The sequence below is a fragment of the Muntiacus reevesi genome, chromosome 5, assembly GCF_963930625.1.
Source record: "Muntiacus reevesi chromosome 5, mMunRee1.1, whole genome shotgun sequence".
NCBI classification, from domain to species: Eukaryota; Metazoa; Chordata; class Mammalia; order Artiodactyla; family Cervidae; genus Muntiacus; species Muntiacus reevesi.
In genome coordinates, this window is record NC_089253.1 from 30,872,843 (window position 1) to 30,896,645 (window position 23,803).

The 23,803-nt window shown below is 44.7% G+C and overlaps 1 protein-coding gene across 1 annotated transcript in view; it reads right to left on the minus strand.

The window, feature by feature from the left end:
• Positions 1 to 23,803, minus strand: part of ETS1 (ETS proto-oncogene 1, transcription factor) — a 140,803-nt gene that overhangs the window by 107,704 nt on the left and 9,296 nt on the right. Inside the window, exons 2-3 of the mRNA XM_065937391.1 lie at positions 19,006 to 19,088; positions 2,366 to 2,510 (exon numbers count right to left, since the gene is read on the minus strand). Of these exons, the coding sequence (XP_065793463.1) occupies positions 2,366 to 2,510; positions 19,006 to 19,077 (217 nt within the window). The 5' untranslated portion in view covers positions 19,078 to 19,088. The remainder of the gene's footprint in view (positions 1 to 2,365; positions 2,511 to 19,005; positions 19,089 to 23,803) is intronic.

Sequence of the window (23,803 nt, forward strand, 5' to 3'; positions counted from 1 at the left end):
TATAAAATCCTCTGTGCCGCCTCATGAAATGGGTCAATAGCCGAGACCTCTGTGTTTATCCTTGGGGGGAACTGAGTCAAGCAGAAAGTGATGACACAAATGCTATCCTGTCTGAGATCCAAGGTAGTGCCAAAGAACACCTCCAAGATCAAGGGCTATTGAGTCAAGACAGGGAACACAAGGTCAACTTCATTCTGCCCAGGAAGAGAACCTGGCAACTGCAAACCAACTCCCAGCCTTCTCAGCCCCCATCCAGTGCTGCCACATCTCACTCTGTGTCTGTCGGTGTATTTCGGGTAAAGATACAGCATAGGCAACAAAACAAATATTTTCTTTATTTCTCCACTATTATAAAAATACCTTGCCGTATAGTGTTCTCAGGTAAAGAGATATGGAACCAAAAAAAAAGTTGCATTTAAGTTAGTTTCCAGTGGCTTTTCACCTAGGCACTTCATCAAAACAGAGGATGAAGAATCTGCCTGCAATATGGGAGACACAGGAGACGTAGGTTCTATCCCTGGGTTAGGAAGATCCCCTGGAGGAGGAAGTCACAAAACCCACTCCAGTATTCTTGCCCGAAAAATCCCATGGACAGAGGCACCTGGCGGGCTACAGTCCAAAGGGTCACAACGAGTTGGACACGACTGAGCATTAAACACGCACACACAACATGTAAGCGTCATGAAATTTCTTATGCTAAGAATTCGTCCTGGGAGAAAACAAATGTGGCTTTTTGGTATCTGGATATGTTATCATAACCTGACCTCTTGAAAAATTGAACTTACTGTCAGAATCAATCATTTCAAGATCCCTAAATTAAGGTTTTACATGTTGTATCACAAATAAACCAAAAAAAAACAAAGAAAGTTAGCCAGTTAGCAAGGACCAGTGGAATTTGTGAGAAACACAATGACTCTGGCACAATAGAACGGGGGTATGGACTTTGAACTTGTCTGCTCCTTGGGAGAGTGGTTCCTGTTCACCAGAGGGCAGCACTGTGAGCAGCAAGTCCGGAGTGAAAGGAATTCTGAGAGGAGCTCCTGTGAGGAAGAGTTGAGGAGAGAGGCAGCAGATGAGAAGAAAGAAGCCAAACGCGGAGCAGGGCAGAGCGGAAGAGGATGATAGAAAGAGAAGACAAATGAAAGAAATTACGTCCTGTAAGAAGATTGACTATAGAGGACAAACGTATGGACACCAAGGCGAGAAAGGAGGGTGGGATACATTGGGTGGTTGGGCCCCACATATATATACTGTTGATACTATGTATGAAACAGGTCCCTCAGGTGGTGAAGAACGCCTGCGATGCAGGAGATCCTGGTTCGATTCCTGGGTTGGGAAGATCTGCTGGAGACGGGATGAGCTACCCACTCCAGCATTCTTGGGCTTCCCTGGTGGCTCAGCTGGTAAAGAATCCGCCTGCAATGCGGGAGACCTGGGTTCAATCCCCGGGTTAGGAAGATCCTCCGGAGAAGGGAACCTACTCCAGTACTCTGGCTGGCAGAATTCCATGGACTGTATAGAATTCCGTGGAGTCATAAAGAGTCAGACACGACTGAGCAACTTTCACTTTCACTTCACTTCATGAAATAAGTAACTAACGAGAACCTACTCTGTAACTCAGGGAACTCCACTCAGTGCTTTGTGGTAACCTAAATGGGAAATTCAAATAAAGAGGGGATATGTGTATCCATATGGCTGATTCACTTTGCTGTATGATAGGGCTTCCCACGTGGCACGAGTGGTAAAGAATCCACCTGCCAATGTAGTTGGATTCCTGGGCTGGGGATATCCCCTGGAGGAGGGCATGGTAACCACTCAAGTATTCCTGCCTGAAGAATCCCGTGGAGAGGGGAGCCTGGTGGGATAGAGTCCATACCATAGGTCACAAAGAGTTGGACACAGCTTAGGACGCGTGCTCACACACGCAGAAACTAACACAACACTAAGACAACCGTACTCCAATAAAAATTAGAACAGCAACAACAGCAGCAAAGGCTGACTGGTTCACACACCCTCTGTCCATCGGGCTCACACGTCATAATTAAAAACCTTCTAAGTCCTTTGTTAACAGCCAGGTTTTAGGGAATAAAACTCCGGACAGGCACCGTGGAGAGAACTATATACAAAATGAAGACGTAAAGAAACACCCCGTGGGCCCTTTCCTAGAGTCTAGTCTTTCTGTCACCGGAGGATAAAGTCATTCAAAATGACTGACAAGTTCCGGGACTTCCCATAGAACAAGAACATCCAGGACCCACCGAAGCCAGGGCCGCTGTGATGGCAATTGATAAAGGATGCAGCCCACATCCAGTTGCTTCGGTCCCTCAGCTCTACCCTCGGTCTCAGCCTCCATCTATGTTCCTACCTGAGCCACAGTGTTCAAGGCCAGTGGGTACTTCCTGAGTAGCTGTCTCTTCCCAGAACGGGTAACAAGCTCTTGCTGGAGGATAGGCCGACTGGAAACCACAGGCCATTCGGGGGTCTTCATAAGAGTTGAGGGGTCCCTGCCTCTGTGGCCAGGAAACAAAAGGAAATATATTAAGATTCCCTAATGGAACAGTAACTATCACCCATAAGTAAGAATTATTCATAGATAAGAAAAGACTATTTTTTAAACTAATTTTTATTGGGGTATAGCTGCTTTACAATGTTATATTCGCTTCTACTGTACACCAAAATGAATCTGCCATATGTATACATATATTCCCTTCCTTTTTGAATTTCCTTTTCGTTCAGGTCACCACAGAGCATTGAGTACAGTTCCCCGTGCAATACACTATGTAGAACCAAATACTGATCACTACCCTCCCCCATCCAAAAAAAATAAGAAAAGACTTAGGAATGGGAATGATTTCTGACTTGGACTATGTATGCATTTATTTTCATACATTTCCTCAACCATTTGAAGAATTTTTTAAATTTTCAAACAAGGATCCATGGTTAATGGCAAGGCAGAATCTTGGTCATCTTTATATAATCCTGGCTTTTGTCTTTTATTTTTTTTAATGTTACTTTAGTCTATAAAAACACCATGAAAGATATTCTTAGAAGACATTCCAGTATCATAGAACCCATAGGTGACAAATGCCAAGGAAAAAAAGCAAAAAATGTATTTACCTAATAAAATTGCTCTTTTTAAGTTAATCAGTGTGCATAAGTTTCTGTCTTTTTTAAATGTCTATTTCTTTGGCTGTGTCAGGTCTTAGCTGAGGCCCATGGGATTTTAGTGCACAGGCTTCTCTGGCTAGCATGTGGACTTAGCTGCCCCATAGCATGTGGGATCGTGGTTCCCTGACCAGCGACTTGACCCTGCATCCCCTGTCCTGGAAGGCAGATCCTTAAGCACTAGACCACCAGAAAAGGACCACCAGGGAAGTTCCGTGCCTAAGTTTTAATGATATCGATAGCTATATTAGAATTTTCATTTTTCCCACTTGGGCACTTATTCAATTCTCTTCTTAGTTTTTGTAAAATCCATAAAATATACTCTCTACCCAGTACTCTCTAAGAAGGACAAATACAGTATGTGGGAGACCATGGTTTGCAGTGCTTAAGGCCCTGTTCTTTGAAGGCAGGGATACATGGATTCAAATCCTGGCTCCATCACTTACTAACAGGGACCTAGGCCTGTTCTTCTATCTAAACCTCAGTTTACTCAACTAACAGATGGGAAAAATAATACCTTCCTCATAAGGTAGGAGGAGTGAATGAAATAATACGTGTAAGAAAATAATACTGGATAAAGTTTACTCCAGGGCTGTTCTTCTTCCCAGTGGGTTAAAGGTACTGAGAATGGAATAAGACCCTGGGACTGAACAGGGTCACCATGACTTGCTGTATGTGTGGGTGCTAAGTTGCTTCAGTCGTGTGCGACTCTTTGTGACCCTCTGGACTATAGCCCGCCAGGCTCCTTGGTCCATGGGATTCTTTAGGCAAGAATACTAGAGTGAGTTGCCATGCCCTCCTCCAGGGGATCTTCCTGACCCAGGGATCAAACCCATGTGTCTTACATCTCCTGCATTTGTATGCTATGTGCTTAGTCATTCAGTCGTGTCCAACTCTTTGCCACCCCATGGACTGTAGCTCACCAGGATCCTCTGTTCATGGAGATTCTCCAGGCTAGAATACTGGATTTGTAGGCAGCTTCTTTCCCTGGGTCGGGAAGATCCCCTGGAGAAGAAAATGGCAACCAACTCCAGTATTCGTGCCTGGAGAATCCCATGGACGGAGGAGCTTGGTAGGCTATAGTCCACAGGGTTGCAAAGAGTCAGACACGACTGAGAGACTTCACTTCACTTCACTTCTTTACCACTAGCACCACCTGAGAAGCTCCAAATTACTGCATATCAAAGGCTTATGTCCTTGGCTTCTGTTACCAGGCAGCTCTTGTGAGAGCCCTGTGAATATAAACAGAGCAGTGGCAGTTCTGCCATTTGAGTTTGGGACCAAGATTGAAGAAAATCATCAGCAAGAACACTTCAGTTGAGCTTCCAGACAGCAAAACCATTTTGCTGACATCGTATTTTAACATTGCAAGCTCTTGCAGCAACTACATTAAGGTTTTCTTTTGAACCCCAAGGATAAGCAGGTCTTCAACAATTCTTTACAAGAGAATCGACTTGAAGCACATTTTCTAAATGAGCTGTGTGTTCTCGAAATCCATCCCCATTTTTTCATATTTCTCTAGAGTTTTTCTCCAAATGCAGTTTCAAGTATCAGAGTTTTAGAAACAGGGCCTGGGTGGGGAAATTTTGTCATTAAGTGGTATAGAGGAGGACTCTAAGTGACCTGGGCCTGTCCTCTTTAGATGGTTTGCCTAAACCAGGAAGTCCTTGTAAGAAGGCAGTGGGTGGTACCCGTAGGATCTTTGTAGACAGGTGGTGGGTGGTTTGGTCCAGGCCCTGCTAAAGTGGTGAGAACAAGAGGAGAACTTGAACTCAAGTGTCAAAGTTGAGGTTTTCTCTGCTAAGGAAAGACCCCAGAAGGTGAAGCATGGTTTGCAAAGAGGCATTGAAGGAAAATGATGAGCACATTTTCCTGTAGAGGAAGCACATAGAAAAGAAAAAGCACATAGCCCTGTAGAGGGAAGATAGAGGGCAGGAGTAGGTGGCAAGTTATGGATAAGCAAGACGATATTGGGTTCTAGACCTGGGCCATCACCACGTGGCTGTACGGTGAGTCAGCCTGCAGCTTTGATAAACAACGTACAGCATCTCTTTGAGTTTCGTGATTGGCTTTATTTTTAGTGGAGTGCCTCCTGCCCCCACACCAGGTTCCTTGTTGTCAGGGAGGGTTCATTTATTATTTTATACAGGAAAGTCTATTTTTAAGATATATTTCCTCCTTAACTGTCCTCAGTGGTGCCAGGGGACCCTATTTTTTAAGAATGAGAAGGAGATAATGCATCAAACCTACCATGAACCACAAACATCTTTGCTCACAGAGGCCCTTGGGAGCATCATGACACTTGTTACCTAGACACCTGCCTTTTTGTTTGATATTTCACCAACTGACTTACTGCCTATTTCATAGAGTATGAGAATGACATTTTTACTCAAGAGGACAACAGAGCCAGTTCCAATTCATTATGAAACCTTCTCAGTTGAGGAGGAAGAAGCAGGTTATTAACAGGTCAGAAATCTGGACAGCAAAGCCCCACCTCCATGCTTGAAAAAGGGCACCACCCAAAACAAATTCAAGTCAACATCTTCCTCCTGGCTGCTGGTGAATGGAGGTGAGTTCAGGAGATGCCAGCCACCCTCCCGACCCTGTCATAGTTTAGAGAACCCATCTGATGGGTCCTCAGTCATTCATCCCACAAGTGATTACTGAAAGGAACTAATGTAGGTCCCACACTGATCCATGCTGATCGGTTAGCTAAACATGGTGAAGAGATGGTCACATTTAATCTTCACATTTAATCCTTATAGCTGTGCAAGATTCACTTTTTTATCTCCATTTCATGGAAGAAGAAACTGAGGTTTCTCAGAGAGCAAGTAAACATCCAAGGCCACACAGTTAGTAAAATAATGGAAATAGAATTCCCTGCTGATCCAGTGCTAAGACTCTGTGCTCCCTCTGCAGGGGGTCCGGATTCAATCCCTGGTCAGGGAACTAGATCCCACATACTGCAACAAAACCCGAAGATACTATATGCCAGAACTAAGACCCAGCACAGCCAAATAAATAAATAAATAGACATTTTTTTAAAGAAAGAGTCCTAGTTGAGACCTACTTGATTTCAGACTGCACACAGTGAATCTTCTGTGGCCTGGATGGCTCGGGAAGGGAGGCCGCTGTCCCATGACAAAGTACTAAATGGATTATGACAATGGACGGTCATGAAACAAATCTGCATCACACCACCGGTCTATGCCAAGTATTATGTTAGATGCTTAGAATAAAGTATGAGCAAGACATGAACTTTACCCTCTGAAGTGCACAAACCAGTAAACAGGAAATTACAGCGAGGGGATGTGACAGGGTGAAGCACCGATGTGTATGAGCGAGGAGAGTGGCAGCAGGTAAGACTTCCTGGAGGAAGCAGATTAAGGTAATGACTGAAAGATCAAGTAAGATTCAGCCTAGAACATTTGGCGAAGGGTCTAGAGAACAAAAGATGACACTCCTAAAAGTGCCAAGGAACACCTACACCTATGTAAGGAAGAATAAAAAAGACTCAGAATGGTGACGGAGAAAGAGAAAGACCTGGAGGTGACAAGTATGAGGGGAAAGCATGCTCTTGGCAATGAGAACACCTGCAGTGGAGGGCAGTTAGTAAGAATGAAAGCTGGAGGGACAGTGCTGTATGCGTGCATGCCTATGTGCTAAAGTCGCTTCAGTCATGTCTGACTCTAAGACCCCATAGACTGTAGCCCACCAGGCAATGATAACACCTGCAATGGAGGGCAGTTGGTAAGAATGAAAGCTGGAGGGACAGAGTTGAGGGTCATGAAAACCAGACCAGAATCTGGCTGCAAGAGAAAGGAATTCGAGGTTGTATTAAAGGTAGTGGCGTGGTGAGTCAAGATGTTCTAGAAGGACACATTTGATAGGGCTAAGTAGGATGGAGAAAGCAGGAGCAGGCGAGGAGGCTGGCAAGGCAGCAGCTGTGCCCTACCTCGGTACAAGGGAAAAAATCAGTATTACTGATCCTAACTGTATTTAAGTTTTTTATTTCTTATAATAATTTTTGCATTAATTTTGATGGTCAGAAATATTACATTCAGGGAATATTAATCAGAGAGAGCTATCTCAGAGGTCCACAGCTCAACACCAAGACCTGGCTCTACCCAACTGCCTGCTGATTCCACGGCTGGAAACCTCAGGCCAAACAAATAATGAGACAGGAACATAGTCCCATCCATCAAAAAAAGGGGAAAGATTACATTCAGATTTGTTTAGCTTGAGTACTGAGTCTGGGGGCAGCCCTTAGGCTTTGGCCCCATATGAACTGAGTGGTAAGCCAGTTATACAGTCAAATGCTCTATCACTGATCTCTACCCCCAACAGTCCAGTTCTGAAGAGTTGAACTAGGGTCAGGAGTATAGAGGTGAAGAGGAAACAAGAAATATAAGATATGTTTTGAAGAAAGAGTCAACATGATTTTATGACTCAGAGGAGATGAAGGAAAGCGGTGGGGGGCAACGAGCCAAAAAAATGCTTAGATTGCTTGCTTCTATAATAGTGAAAATGGTGAATTTAAGTACATAGGTAAGAGGTTGGAAGAAAATTTCACTCTTGGTTGTGCTCAGATGGAGAGACGGCAGAGCGACTAGGGGCAGGTTCCCTTGGTGGCTGCATGACAGAAGACAGGAAAGGATAAAGGTGGATCTATAAACATCAAGGATCTAGTTAAAGTGTAGAGTCAGGGAAAATGGGAGTTAAAATAAAAAGAGAAAGGGTCAGAAATGGCTCTGCCACACCGTCCAGCAGTTCTATTTCTGTGTAGTTATCCAAAGAAAACTAAAACACTAATTTGAAAAGATATGTACATCCCAATGTTTACTACCACATTATTTACAATAACCAAGATATGAAAGCAACTTAACTGTACACTGATGGATGAATGGATAAGAATTATACACACACACATATACATACACTGGAATATTATTCAGTCATAGAAAAAGAATGGAATCTTGCCATTTGCAACAACAGGAATGGACCCAAAGGATATTTGCTTATTGCAACAAATCAGACAGAGAAATACAAATACTGTGTGATTCTACTTATGTGTGGGATCTAAAAAAAGGAAATAATACACGACAAATAAACAGTAACAGAACAGAAAGGGACTCACAGATGCAGAAAACAAACTGGTGGTCACCAGAGGGGCGGGGAGAGATGAGTGAAATAAGAGAAGGGGACTTAGAGCAATTATCAGATAATAAGTCATGAGAATGTAAAGTACAGCCAAGGGAACACAGTCCACAATATTGTAATATCTTTATATGGGGATGGTTACTAGACTTATTGTGGTGATCTTTTCATGAGTAACGTATAAAAATATCAAATCACTATGTTCACTTGAAATTAGCATAATATTGTAATTCAATTATACTTCAATTTTGGAAAAAAAACGGATCTATAGAGTTGCCAGCCATTGGGAAGAGAAATGAAGGGGAAATAACAAAGAAGGGTCAAAATGACCCAATCAAAAAATGGACCAAAGAACTAAACAGACATTTCTCCAAAGAAGACATACAGATGGCTAACAAACACATAAAAAGATGCTCAACATCACTCATTATCAGAGAAATGCAAATCAAAACCACAATGAGGTACCATTGCACGCCAGTCAGGATGGCTGCTATCCAAAAGTCTACAAGCAATGAATGCTGGAGAGGGTGTGGAGAAAAGGGAACCCTCTTACACTGTTGGTGGGAATGCAAACTAGTACAGCTGCTATGGAGAACAGTGTGGAGATTCTTTAAAAAACCGGAAATAGAACTGCCATATGACCCAGCAATCCCACTCCTGGGCATACACACCGAGGAAACCAGATCTGAAAGAGACACGTGCACCCCAGTGTTCATCGCAGCACTGATTATAATAGCCAGGACATGGAAGCAACCTAGATGCCCCTAAGCAGACGAATGGATAAGAAATCAATGGTACATATACACAATGGAATATTATTCACTCATTAAAAAGAATTCATTTGAATCAGTTCTAATGAGATGGATGAAACTGGAGCCCATTATACAGAGTGAAGTAAGCCAGAAAGATGAAGAACAATACAGTATATTAACGCATATATATGGAATTTAAAAAGATGGTAACGATAACCCTATATGCAAAACAGAAAAAGAGACACAGATGTACAGAACAGACTTTGGGACTCTGTGGGAGAAGGTGAGGGTGGGATGTTCTGAGAGAACAGCATTGAAACTTGTATATTATCTATGGTGAAACAGATCACCAGCCCAGGTTGGGTGCATGAGACCAGTGCTCAGGGCTGGCACTGGGAAGACCCAGAGGGATGGGATGGGGAGGGAGGTGGGAGGGGGGATCAGGAGGGGGAACACCTGTGAATTCATGGCTGATTCATGTCAATGTATGGCAAAAACCACTACAATATTGTAAAGTAATTAGCCCCCAACTAAAAAAAAAAGGGGGGTTAGTTGAAGACACAGGAGGAAAAACACCAAAGTGTTCAGTGCAAAGGGCAGAGCTTCAGCAAGCGGACACTAAGAAGAGGGTGGTATCCAGGCAGCCTTGTGCTGGCCATGTGCTCCTGCCCGGCTCTGTGGCAATCCGTGATGAGCACCCTCCCCCAACCCCAGGAATCCTTGTGGAGGCTTCAGAGGATAGGAGCCTGCAATCTAAGTGCTTCACTTTTCTGATCCTGGAAAGAAATACCATGAAGTTCTGAAGTCTGGAATCTACTAGGATGATGGACACACACTTGTTCCTGCTCCAAGATAAACCACCCCTGACGCCACCACCATAGTGACCACCACCCACTTCTGAAGTCAAGGCTTCATCTACTGTATTACACCACTCTCACCATCCCTCCCCCCTCCCCCAACCTGCCCTATGCTTCTATCAGGGACCTGTCTCTCCTCCCCATCCACCCAGTTCCCTCCCTCTTCACCCACCTCCCAGCCCTGCCAAACCTCACAGCATTGCTTCTGCTCAGAGTCTTCCTCCCCTCTGCCCCCAAAGATCCCCACAATTAGAAAAGAGGGGAAAGGGAAGTAGATTTTCAACACTAAATCAAAAACAGATGGAGGCTGTGCGCCTATAGGAGTTCGTTTCTGTCTTGAGCCAAGCAGCCTTAATTGTCCAAGTGTTTGCTCCTCAAACCCTTCCTGATCCTTCTGGTGTGTGTGTGTGTGTGTGTTAAAAAAATTCTGTCAAAGTAAATCTGTATTTTCTTTAACCAACTACACAATCCTGGGGTTTAGCCTTAGTACCATACCATAAGCATACAAGACAGACAGATAAATACTTCTAGATGCTGCAGCTTCAAAAAAAAGTGTTTTCCCAGAGGCAAAGCTGACTTAACACTGAATGGATGGGTAAGGGAGTCTACAATCCACAGGAGTAAATCTGTATCATTCTAGGCCTGGAATTGATGTTCATACACTCCAGTAAGAAGATGAGAGACTGGAAATCAGGAAACCTGGTTTGAGTCCTGCTCTGGGCTTCCCTTGTGGCTCAACCTTAAAGAATCTACCTGCAATGCAGGAGACCTGGGTTCAATCCCTGAGTTGGGAAGATCCCCTGGAGAAGGGAACGGCTATCCACTCCAGTATTCTGGCCTGGAGAATTCCATGGACTGTATAGTCGATGGGGTTGTAAAGAGTTGGACACTACTGAGCAATTTTGATTTTCACTTTCTGGTCCATATAATCAAAGCTATGGTTTTTCCAGTAGTCATGTATTGATGTGAGAGTTGGACCATAAAGAAGGCTCAGTGCTGAAGAACTGATGCTTTCAAACTGTGATGCTGGAGAAGACTCCTGAGAGTCCCTTGGTCTGCAAGGAGATCAAGCCAGTCAATCCTAAAGGAGATCAATCCTGAATATTCACTGGAAGGACAGAAGCCAAAGCTGAAGCTCCTGTACCTTGGCCACCTGATGTGAAGAGCTGACTCACTGGAAAAGACCCTGATGCTGGGAAAGATTGAAGGCAGGAGAAGGGGACAACAGAGGATGAGATGACTGGATGGCATTACCGACTCAATGGACATGAGTTTGAGCAAACTCTGGAGATGGTGAAGGACAGGAAGCCTGGAGTGCTGCGCCCATGGGATCGCAAAGAGTCAGACACCGCTTAGTGACTGAACAAAGACTGCCCCTAAACAAGACTGTCTCCAGCCTGTTTCTTAACCTCCTTAAGCCTCTGTTTCCTGAGGACACTGGCCCCAATGATCGCCAAGTTCCTTTGCAAATACAAGTCTCATTTTTGCTGATCTGTCCACATTCTTTCTCCTGACCTTGTGACGGACAACCTTCATTTGATAAATAACGACGCCAGGGTGGGAAAGCCTAGAGCACCAGAATTCGTCATCATTTAGATTCATGCCAGGCCACGTCCCCTTCAAATGCATTAATGCCTTCACGTCGTTTGTCTTCATTCTTCCCTGGAATATGCTCACACATCACTTTGCCCCCACATCCCCTGCTTTTTCAGTAGAGAAAAATGAGGTTAGGAAGTGCCTAGCTGCTGAGCTGTCCGGGGGCTCTCACATACTAGGTGCAAATTTGTGCGGTAAGTGGGGAATTTCTCATCCTAAACCCTTTCACTTTGCTGTAGGCAGTTGCCCCCTGAGGCCAGCCTGACCAACTCCACAGACATCTCATTGCGTCTGAGACTCCTCATCTTCAGAGGATGTCAGACCAGCCAGCACCTCTTTTTACTCACAGAGAAGTGCTTTCAGCTGCCCCGGGGGAGGAGTTTGGGGCAAACTATATCTGGCCCTCAGAAGAACACTGGGGGTCCTCTGCTTCAGGGGGACACGTGGGACCTGCTCCCTGGAGAAGGGAAGGAGGCAGCACGGAAATGCCCCCCACTTTCAGCTCTCCCACCAGAGGGGAGGGGGGCCAGGTTGGGGGAGCCACAGGAGAGGCAGGAACAGACAAAATAGGAAACTCTCAAAGGGCGATTTAATTTTAGATTCAAGGCCAGGAAATTGTTTTTAAAACAATAAGAGCGATGGGCTTGGGTCTTGGCAAAAGGGCAGGTCGGACCACTGCAGATTCCTGAGAGAGAAATGAATCTGAAGCAGAGAGCAGAGATGGGACTGTCAGATTCCGTTCTCCAGGGGAAGCTATGCTCAGCCTCCAAACGGGCCACCTGGACCACAGCTGACCGCCCTGAGATGCCCCCCGCCCTGGGGCTGCAGATCAAGTCAGGGGAGGGGACGGTGACCAAGGGGGCAGCTCCTCACACCAGTCTGAGACCACAGTCCCCTCCACTCAAGACATTCTCTTGCTGAGAGGTATCCGGTGAGATCCTGTGTTATCCATCAACTTCTACTCATTAACGGGAAGCCTTGAGACTCCCAGTGACTCCATGGGGTGCCAGCCTCAGGCATCCAGTCCAGAGCTTGGAGGTGAAGGGTGGGCCTCACTCAGAGCCTCCTGAGAGATGGAGTGAACCTCCCATGGAGAAAAACCTGGACAGGAATTTCAATTTGCTCAGCGGTCTACAAAGTGGAGTTCTGTCTTTTTTCCCTAAACCAAGGAGGATAAATTCATCATGAATAAAGCATACGGATGCATCAGTTCAGCTCCAGCTCAGTCACGTCCGACCCCATGGACTGCAGCACACCAGGCCTCCCTGTCCATCACCAACTCCCAGAGCTTACTCAAACTCATGTCCATCAAGTTGGTGATGCCATCCAACCATCTCAACCTCTGTCGTCCCCGTCTCCTCCCGCCTTCAATCTTCAATCATACAGATGCATGAGTTAGCATAAATTCCTATCCATCCCCACATTCCTTAAAAATGGTCAAGATGGGGACTTCCCAGGAATTCCCTGGTGGCCCAGTGGTTAAGGTTCTACTTCCACTGCAGGGAGTCTGAGCTCAATTTCTGGTCGGGGAACTAAGATCCCGAGTGCCGTGTAGCCAGGCCAAAAATAAATTACATTTTTTAAAATTTTATTTTTAAAATAATAGGGACTTCCCTGGTTGCCCAGTGGTTAAGACTTCACCTTTCAATGCAGCGGTGCAAGTTTGATCCCCGGTCAGGAGGCTAAGATCCCACATGCCTCATGGCCAAAAACCCAAAACACAAAGCAGAAGCAATATTGTTACAAGTTCAATAAAGACTTTTAAAATGTTCCACATTAAAAAAAAGATCCTTAAAAAATGTGATCAAGATGCACTTAGTGATAAGGAGTGTCCCAAGCCAGGAGCCGGAAGAGCCAGACCACACACTCCATCCTTTACCAGCCTGTAAACTTCGGCAACTTCATTTACTCTCTTAGGACCTGAATTTCCTGATGCTGGGAGATAGTCTCAAGGTTATGGTCTGGCTCTGAAATTCTCTAGCTTGTGCTGACTGAACCCCATATCTTAGAAAATCCCCACTTTCTAAGATGCTGGAAAAAAATCTCTTTTTTCCTTCACTTCTTCTGAGTATCACTAAGAGTTATGGTTATAGGTTATTTCTTAAACATCATGTTCCAACAAACTCCCCAGAGGTAAAGCCAACATCACCCCAAGCAGCGAGAAAAAAAAAAAAAAGCTTTTCTGGTTTCCATTTATATTCTAAATTTCTTTTTCTGTCTTCTCATTTCTTATCCAGGAAAAGGAAAAGGCAACCCACTCCAGTATTCTTGCCTGGAGAATCCCATGGACAGAGGAGCCTGGTGGGCTGCTGTCCATGGGGTCACACAGAGTCAGACACGCCTGAAGCAACTTAGCAGGCAAGCATGCATTGGAAAAGGAAATGGCAACCCACTCCAGTATTCTTGCCCGGAGAATCCCGTGGGCAGAGGAACCTGGTGGGCTGTCTATGGGGTGGTCGCACAGAGTTGGACACGACTAAAGTGACTTAGCAGCAGCAGCAGCATTTCTCTAATCAGGGATACCTTATCCATTGCTTTCCAGGATCCCCCAAAAGAAGGAAAGGGTATGTATGCTAAGCTTCATAGAAACAAAAACCAGCCCTTCCCAACTTCCAGAATCGCAGGGACAACACAGACATGCCTGTGAACACATCCTAAGGCATGTGGGGTGGAGGTGAAGAGTGCGAACAGCAAAGGCTAAGAAGAGAATTGCTTCCCAAGGAAGCCCAATTAAACTGCAATTACTCGAGATAAGAGAACCAAGTCTGTTTACACAATGGGGCTGTAAACCACCAGCCCATTACACGAGAACTTTGATCTGGTGGCAGGGGAGCTATTTCTGGTCCAGGGTAGAGAGGAAGCAGGGAGGTTTCTCAATAAGAGAAATAAGAATGGCTCCACTCAACCCAAAGTCCCATCTTGTTCTGGCCGCACCCTTGTAAGGACAAAATCAGTGGAATCACCTTCACCTCCCTGTGTCCATCTCACACAATCGAAAAGTCCAGAGAAAAACAGAGAAGAGATGGTAAACACAGGGAAAGGGAATTAACTGAGGTCATATTTCTGGCTGGTGTCACGATGACCTGACATGGTAAGTTATACCCTGTGCCTGTTTTACAGACCAGAATACTGAGGTTCAAAGGTAGTAATTTGCCCAAGGTCATGTGGGTGGGAAGTAACAGACCAGAATTTAACTCAGGTCTTTCTGACTCCAAAGCCTAAGTGCTTTGCATGCTATTGGATTGGCCAAAAAGTTCCTTTGGGTTTTTTCATAAGCTACTATGGAATAACCTGAAGGAACTTGGTTAACTTGGTCAACCCAGTGTGGGGCCAGGATATGTTCCACAGCTGTTTGGCCCAAGCCAGAAGGCTCAGGGCCTTGCATGTGGCCTGACACTCTGAACAGTCTCCCTTGCCTGGCATATTGCTATAGAGTAAGTCCCCTACATAGGAACCTTCAAGTTGCGAACTTTCAAAGACACAAGCCTGCATTCCATCATCGTCAGGCGTGAGTGACATTACAGCTTGCCCCCTGTCTCCTATTGCAATTCCCCCCTCCTCTCCATCCTCCAGGCAGTAATTCTTCCTGCCTGTGCACCGGATGCCAGCCCTTGGATGCCAGCTCTTGTATGGTACTGCTGTTTTTGTTTGTGTTTATGTTTTATGTATTATTTGTATGAAAAGTATTATAAATCTGTTACAACACAGCATTACAGAGTGGGTTGTTAGTTGGGTACTGGACTAACTTTGTTGGACTTATACACAAACTGGACTTACAAACTCGCTCTCAGAACGGAACTCATTCGTCTGTAGGGGACTTACTGTGTAAGGGAACTTACTGCATGCCCAAAGGCCTGCGCTCCAAGGGGAGGTGTGTGTGTTCCTTCCCTCTGAACAGTTCAAGGTGCTTTCTAAGCTTGAGTGACCCAAGGACCTCCTCCACACGCTGGTGAGGGAGTCAAGGACAGGGATACACGTGGTCCAAACCAGGGGCAGCCTGCCCCACCCATTACTGCCCTGTCCCGCTCTCAAGGCTCAGCAGTGTGAAGGGGAGGATGACGCAGGAGGACCAGGGGTGCGAGGGACTTCCAGGCGCAAGGCAGCAAGCTCTCGAGCCAGCATAACAGGAAGGAGTGCTTCCTCCCGCTGGATGAAAGGGTCCCTGACACACAGCCCATATAAGTACCTGCAAACGTCACCCCACTCCCACACAATGGCCAGACAGCTTCCAGAAGTGTTGTTTCCCTGCCTCCCCTGCTGTGACATCACTTCTTTCATGAAGGTCTCCCAGGAGCCTGACCTTCCAAAGGGGAGAAATTGTGTCCTGCTTTGGACAAAGGGGCTCGAGACAGATTACGTGAGTTCTGCATACAATGGCTTTTACCCGAGGGATGGGATGAATTTTTGCAACTGTTGCTGTGATTATTTTAAGCCTTCTCCTGGTAGAGCAAATAATCAAATCATACTAATGCCAGCTCCAATTCTCAGTCAAGGACTCTGAGACTGAGTGGTCTTTAAGAGTCTAGAAAATACTTGTTGTCTTGGTTTAGATTGTTTCTTGGACAACTAAAGCAGTCTGTTTAGCAGAAACCCTCATAACATGAATATAGTCTCACTTTTTTTTTCTTTTTTAAGAGTTCCCTTTCAAACACAAGGAGTTACACTCAGTACCAGGCTTCCCAGGTGGTTCAGTGGTAAAGTCTTCCTACCAATGCAGGAGATGCGGGTTCAATCCCTGGGTCAGAAAGATACCCTGGAGAAGGAAATGGCAATCCACTCCAGTATTCTTGTTTGGAGAATTCCAAGGACAGAGGAGCCTGGAAGCTACAGTCCCTGGTCAGACACAACTTGGCAACTAAACAACAACACATAGTACTACCCCTCCTTCAAACCCGATCTTGTGTCCATTCTAGAGCACAGCTTCTCAACCTTGGCGCTACTGACGGTTGAGGCTGGACAATTCTTTGTCATGGGGAGTTGTACCGTGTAGTGCAGAATGCTTGGTTGCAACCCAGACTGCTCTCCTCTGGATGCCAGCAATAACCCCCACTCCCCAAGTTCTGACCATCAAAAATATCACCAACAAAATCACCCCTAGATTTAAAAAATCCACTAGTTTTCCTTTTGCCCTCAAACTTCCCATTCTGGGATAGCTTCTCTTCCTGGTGGCCCAGGCTAACTAATGCAGAGACCAGGGTGCCAGGAAGGAGGACTTGGTTGATTGGATTAAGTACAACTGGTTGAGCTCTAGACGACAAGACTCCAACAGAACTGAGAAGACTCAGGTGCCTGGGACGTTCACGTTCTTGTCTGGGAAAGTTCATGAAGCTGGGCTCACCCCTCCAGGAGATCTCAGATTGGGATTGAAAGTATGAGGTTTGCTAGTTTTTCTCCTGCTAATGCCCGGAGCTTATATTCTATAGGTGATTTACAAATTCTTTCACTGTCATTATAGCCCAGCCTGAAGTTGAAGGTTATCTGTCAGAACTAGTTCACTGAACTTGAGCTTGGATCCTTCAGCTTTATTTATCTAGTTTTTTAAATAAAGAAGACATAGACGAAGAAGGCAGAGGACTTTCCTGGTTGCTCAGTGGTTCTGAGAGATTTGCCCAACTAGCTCCAGTGGTGGAGAAGCTGAGCCCCAGAGAGAAGTTGTGAGCGAAAGTCCTGTAACAATAACATAGCAGTTCGCTTACGTAACTTTCTGCTTTTACCCGAGCAAATATGAAATATCGTATTGAAAAGGATCCCAAGAGTTGATAATGTTTTTCAGATATGGCTATTGGGGGTGGGGATAAATGAGTTCTTTGTTTTGAAACCAGTGGAAACAATTCAAAATGCATTAAAAATACCAAGTGTATTCAGTTAAGGGTGGGGTCTTTACTTGAAAATACACACTTAGAGTTGTTCTTTAGTTTTTTTCAATCTCATACAATTTCCAGATGCCCTGTCTAGGATAACCTAATGTTATACCTGCAACTTATGTACTTGTCCTGCAATTTATCTCAGTGCCTAAAACAAAATAAACACAGATTTGCATGGCATTGCAAAATAAGTTATTAATCTTATTTAATTGGATTACAATATTGGCAAAGAGAATTAAGGCAAGCTGCTTTTAAATCCACTTTTCCAAGTCAATGACACGGTGTGCCGTGGAATCACAGTATCCTTATTTAACAAATCTTTACAATATCATCTTTAAGAAAGATTTGGTGTCATCTGTGCTGACCTTAGATGATAGCTTCTTCGTGAGAAGCAGAAGCAGTCTCTTCTCTGGCCAAGTCTCCAGCCATGTGGACCTTAACAAGTCCCTGGGCAATTTCTACTAAGCAGAATGGAGGGATTTTTGGTCTGAACTTGTGTGTGTGTGTTTTAAATATATTTCTGATGTAAATTGTACTCTAAACTTTTCCCTGATTCTAATTTTTTAAATATAGTGAATGGTGTTTATATGGAAACAGAAGCCACTTAAAAAAGAAGAAATATGTGTCACAGAACAGTCAGGGAGGAAAGATGTGTTCATCGTTTCTTGAATGTGGAATAGCTTTTGAAGTAATTATTTTTTTGATATTATAGATTAAAACACATCAGATCTTTTGACAATTATAGTGAGAAGTCACGGCAAACTGAGGGGTACCAGGGTTGAAAACTCTGCAGAGGAGACAGAAAAGCACTCTGGTCAATTGGGGTCTATTTAGACCGATAAATGTATTTGGAAGGTTTAACGCTAAACTTATCTGTCCATTTCCAGAGTAAGTAATAAATGATGGCCACCTCCATAAAAATACACACAGAATTTAGAATTAACAGTTAATGATTCATCAGCTGCTATTAAAAGTTCACTTAACAGTGGAATTGATGAATGACAGCATTTGGGGATCTCTCACACATCAAATTTATAAGGAATTTAGCTAAATATTTCTACAGATCAGCATATAACTTGGGTAAAAGCCTTCTTCCCTAAGAGCAAAAAAACTTTATTTAAAAAGAAATTTTAAAATTCCTCTTACCCCTCTTTTTCTAAGGACTCAGGAATTTTTCCTATCAACTTGTCACACTTTATTTCCAGTTTCAAATTCTGTGACTAGAAAAACTTGTATATTTTAGTTTTTATGTATGAGGACCAAAACAAGCTAATTTATGCTAAGAGTAGTCTAAGGTACATCAACGTGTGAAAAATCTTCAGCAAATGAGCTGAGCTGTGAAAAATCACCTGGCTTTAACCATTATTTAAGTTTGAGTCGTATTCTCTGCAACACAAGCATGCTAAAAAATCTTCCTCAGCAAATTCATCAGTCTTGGATCTTTCATTTTATATGGTGATGAAAAGACAGATAATCTGGCAATGTAGTCCCTCCAAAAGCTGATTCCAGCTTGGAGTTGGGTTCTGGCTGCTTCTGTCTAAGAGAGATCAGAGAGCAGGAGACCCAGGGAGGGGAGGATGGGCCAGGGAAAGGCCGGGGAGGAGCCCTACTTACCAGCACTGCAGGTCGAGCCGCTGAGTAGGTGGCAGGGCCACTCACTGCAGAATCCACAAAGTAGCTCATCATGCCGCCAGCACCTGCGTGGGAAAAATCATTCACTGAGCTACTGGGCGAAGAACACCAATGGATGAGAAACCAAAGAAGGCCTTGGATCAGATCTCCTTAGAAGCATCGAGGTCACTTGTTTGTGTTACAGAGAAAGAAATGAAAATGTAGAAAAACAAAGAGGGGGTGTTTCCCTGGTGGTCCAGGGGCTAAGAATCCGCCTTCCAATGTAGGGGAAGCTGGTTCGTTCCCTGGTCAGGAAGCGAAGATCCCACATGCTTCGGGGCAGCTAAGCCAAGGCACCACCGCTACTGAGCCCGAGAGCTGCAACTAAGACAGGATGAAGCCAAATAAATAAATAAATATTTCAAAAGATAATTATAGAAAAACAAAGCGACCAACAGGGAGTAAGGCCAGCTCCTGACTGCAAGATAGCCTGAATGGTGGTGCCTGCTGCAGACAGTAAGCACTCAAGAGACTACAAAAAGACCCTTTAGAGGGCTTCTGGGCAGGAATAGGTCTTTTAAAGTCACATTCCCATCCCTGTATCTCACTCCCTCCACCCCCGACCCCAGCCTGGCCCTCCACATGCAGTGTGGCATTTATAAACTGGTGAAGGACCAAATAGAGAAAGGGTAGGAGAGAGGCGGGGTGGAAAACCTTTACTGAGAAGGCATGACAACCAGGACCCCGAGACAGATAAACAGAGAGAAGCCCCAAAAGGGAATGCATGTTACCCATTTCACAAAGGAGAAGGGCTATTATTAAATAACTCTTGTTGAGAGCCATTATCTCCATTCAAAGTCTGAATGACCATCACACTTGAGGAGTGTTCTGGCTAAAGGGATTTTGCAGCTAGCTGTCAGTCATCAGGAAAATCATTTATATAGCAAACATTTCTGTTGATCCAAACACTCTCTAAAGTACACTAGTCCATACACTTTCATGAGTTCAATATTACACATTTAAAAAAATGTCTTTCTTGAATGATTTCGAAGGTTAAATTCCTGGGTATGTCTTTCAGAGGCCAAATTCCTATTGTCGGGGAGTGACATTTGTGTTTCAACTTAGCTCCTTTCCACTTTATATTTGTCTGTCCTTTTCCTTTATTCTTGAGTACAATTAAAGCCACTGACCTCCTTTCAAGAAATATCAAGAATAATGTAGGTCTTATGCTCAATTTGCAACTCTGTTCACCATCTGGATACAGCTTGACAGCAAATGAACATATACATCTTCTTTCATATGACGTGTATTTAGATAACATAGATAAAGTTCTACACTACAAAGTTGTACTGACTAAGGTTTACCATCACACAGCAACTACTTTTACACAGTTGAGAAAAAAGTTAAAAATCTTCTGAAGACATAACTTATCCCAGAACTGTGCTTATTGTGTTTAACTAAAATATCATCTTTAAATGATGTCTTTTCTCCCCAAAAGTAGGATGCAATCAAAATAATATTAATTTTACAAATGTAAAATAGCTAAGGGTAACTATGTTCATCGGGCTTCCCTAGTGGCTCAGTGGTAAAGAATCTGCCTGCAAATGCAGGAAGCATGGGTTTGATCCCTGGAGAAGGAAATGGCAACCCACTCCAGTATTTTTGCCTGGGAAATCCCATGGACAGAAGAGCCTCGTGGGCTGCAGTCCATGGGATTGCATAGTCAGACACGACGTAGCAACTAAACACCAACAATTATGTTCATCAAGATGTTGTTTTTTAGTTTTTTCAGGGACTTGATTGCAAAAAAACGGCTCCCAGGAGGAACTCCCAGGTGGTAGAGCTGAAAAATTGGAAAAGATTGAATTACTCTAGTCCAAGGAACACTGTTCCCACCTGGAGCTGGAGCTGTGGTCCCATATTCAGTGTCTGCTTCTAAAAACAGTGAGCAGCTAGCAAATATCAGATTCTGCACTGGGGAAAGGGCCTGGTCAGCGTGGACACAGCCCATACAGGGTACAGAGGTGCTCCTGCTCTTCGTCTCAAAATCAAATTTTAAAGTCCTAATAAGTCATCAACCACCCTCACTTCAAAGTTTTATATCTACTCATAGATGAGATTTAAAAGTTGACAACACAGATTGTGTCATACTGCTAATGGCTTAACCAAGATCTGATTCCTTAGGGAAAAGTTGTCCCATCCCTCCAGGGCCCCGCAGGGTAACCTAAACCTTAGGAGAATGTCCAGGTGTGGAGAGTGCTGCTTTGTGTAAGCCATCTAGCCCTCAATTTCCTCCAGAAAGCCCCCGGTGTCCCCTGAGTCATCACAGACCTCAATTATTTATTCAACAGGCACATCAAGGCTTCCTCTGCCAGGAACTTGTTAATCATTCAGTAAATAGCTACTCTGTGCCTCCTGGGCACCAGGCACTGTTTTGGATGCTCAAGACACACAGGTAAACAAAGACCCCTCCCTCATGGGCCTTCTATCCGACTTGGGATAAAGCTGAGAAGGCTGGATCTCCATCTACAGGCAGTGGAGAAGACAGACTCATGGAGAACTAGAATACAAGATGACGAGGAGTTTACCTAAAATATCGAAAACAGTTCTGCCAAAGCCTGGGGAATAGGAAGCCATGGAAGACTGCACAGTGTACGTGGCCTTATGGTTGGTCCCTGGACTCCACAAACAGGGGCAAGTCTTTGCCCTTCTGAATTCTTGCTAGACTTAGACATTTGTAAAAGAAATGCTTTGGGGATCAGCCGCCTTGTCCTGAAGCCTAACTCAAAGGCATCAAAAGCAACATTCTTCCTCCTACCAGCCATCCACGTAGCTAGGAAAAAGGTTTAATGGAAATGTGTTTTCTCTTTCCGATGGAGAGAGAGAGTGAGTAACCCCGTGGCCCCACACAGGGTCCAGCCTGAGCTGGGCTGAATTCATGAAGCTTCATTCTCTGTGACTGACACTCCCTTGGGGAGAAGCCCTTTGCCCACAGAGGAAGCTGGAAAGAGGGAGTTGCCAGGGCTCTGGAGGGCTCTCATCTCAGGAAATAACTCTGGGACAGAAATGGATGACCGCTTCATTATTTTTTGGAGAAAGAAAAAAAGAACCCTCCCTGTATCCACTTGTAGATGGTGACAGAGACCAGCTGCTGTAGACGTAAATCCTTTCAGAAAAAGCACAAGGACTGTGTGGGGGCAAAAAAAAAAAAAAAAAAAAAAATTGACATGTTGGCCAAGGAGAATTCCCTCCTACATGACAGCTATTTGGATATCGGCTGGACCAACGTTTTTGTCTTGGCATTATAAACGTTTCTGCCTAAACACAAAACAACTGTGTGAATTCAGCTTTATTCCCCAGCCTAGAGGCAAACATGGGCTTGTGTGAATGCAGAAATGGTTTGAATTCTTGGTGACAGAGGGCAGAGAAGAGCTGAGCTCACTTCCTTGAATGGGAGCCACAGTGCCTAAGCAGCCAAGCAAAAGCGTCTGCAGCGACTTTGTGCTCAGGAGACAGTTGGCTCCCAGCTTTGGTCCACCCCAGCCTCCAGGCCCACTGCAGCTCCGTTGCTCACCACCCCACTGCCCTCGCCCACCACCAGCCCACCAGCCACCTCGCCTGTCCATCCTCACCACCCTGGACTTTCAGGATGAAAATGGGCACGCCATGCAGAGGGAAGAAACGCAGCAGTTTGGTTTATGTGGGCATCTTGCGTCCAATAAAATGCTCTGGGACTCTGGGGACCCTTGGTTCTTCCTAAAGCATGTGATGGCCTCTGGAGTCCCACCCTCCACAAGTCCTGAGCACAGGCTGACACTGGCTTCCATTTGGGTCACTCTAGGCACAGGCTGAGTGATACACAGAAGGAAGGGAGGCGGGGGACTCAGAGGGGTGTTTCAGGCCAAGGCAGCAGAAGAGCAGAGGACCCCGGGGAGACCAGGCTCAGTGGAGGCTGAAACCAGTTGCCCTCAACTCTGCCCCCTGCTCTGCTCTGCTTCTAGGTGATAACTGTGATGTCACTTATGGCTTTCATTGGGATTATTATTTTGTTGTTGCTGTTGTCTTTGAAACCCCATGGACCACAGCACACCAGTCTGCCCTGTCCTCCGCTATCTCCTACCCCATGGACTGCAGCACACCAGGCTACCCTGTGCATCACTGTCTCCAGAGGTTGCTCAAATTCATGTCCATTGAGTCAGTGATGCTATCTAACTATCTCATCCTCTGCCGCCTCATTCTCCTCCTGACCTCAGTCTTTCCCAGCATCAGGGTCTTTTCTAATGAGTCAGCTCTTCACATCAGATGGACAAAGTATTAGAGCTTCAACTTTAGCATTAGTCCTTCCAATAAGTATTCAGGGTTAACTGCCTTTAGGATTAACTGGTTTGATCTCCTTGCAGTCCAAGTGAGTCTCAAGAGTCTTTCCAGTACCACAATTTGAAAGCATCAATTCTTTGGCCTCAGCTTTCTTTATGGTCTAAATCTCACATCCATACATGATTACTGGAAAAACCATAGCTTTGACTATACGGACCTTTGTCGGCAAAGTGATGTTTCTGTTTTTTAATATGCTTTTTAAAAGCCAAAATTAAAGTGCTACCAACAAATCTACTGTGATTTAAATTTGACCTTGCCCTCTGGTCTTTGTGTTAGTATTCTAGGTCAAGAATTATGGCTATAACATACCCAGGGTAAGAAGACTACACATGAGACATACAGAAGTATAAGAAAGCTGTCACAGAAAATATAGATGATGCAGGTTTTTCCTTTTTTTTCTTTTGCAAATTGTGCATAATTTAAA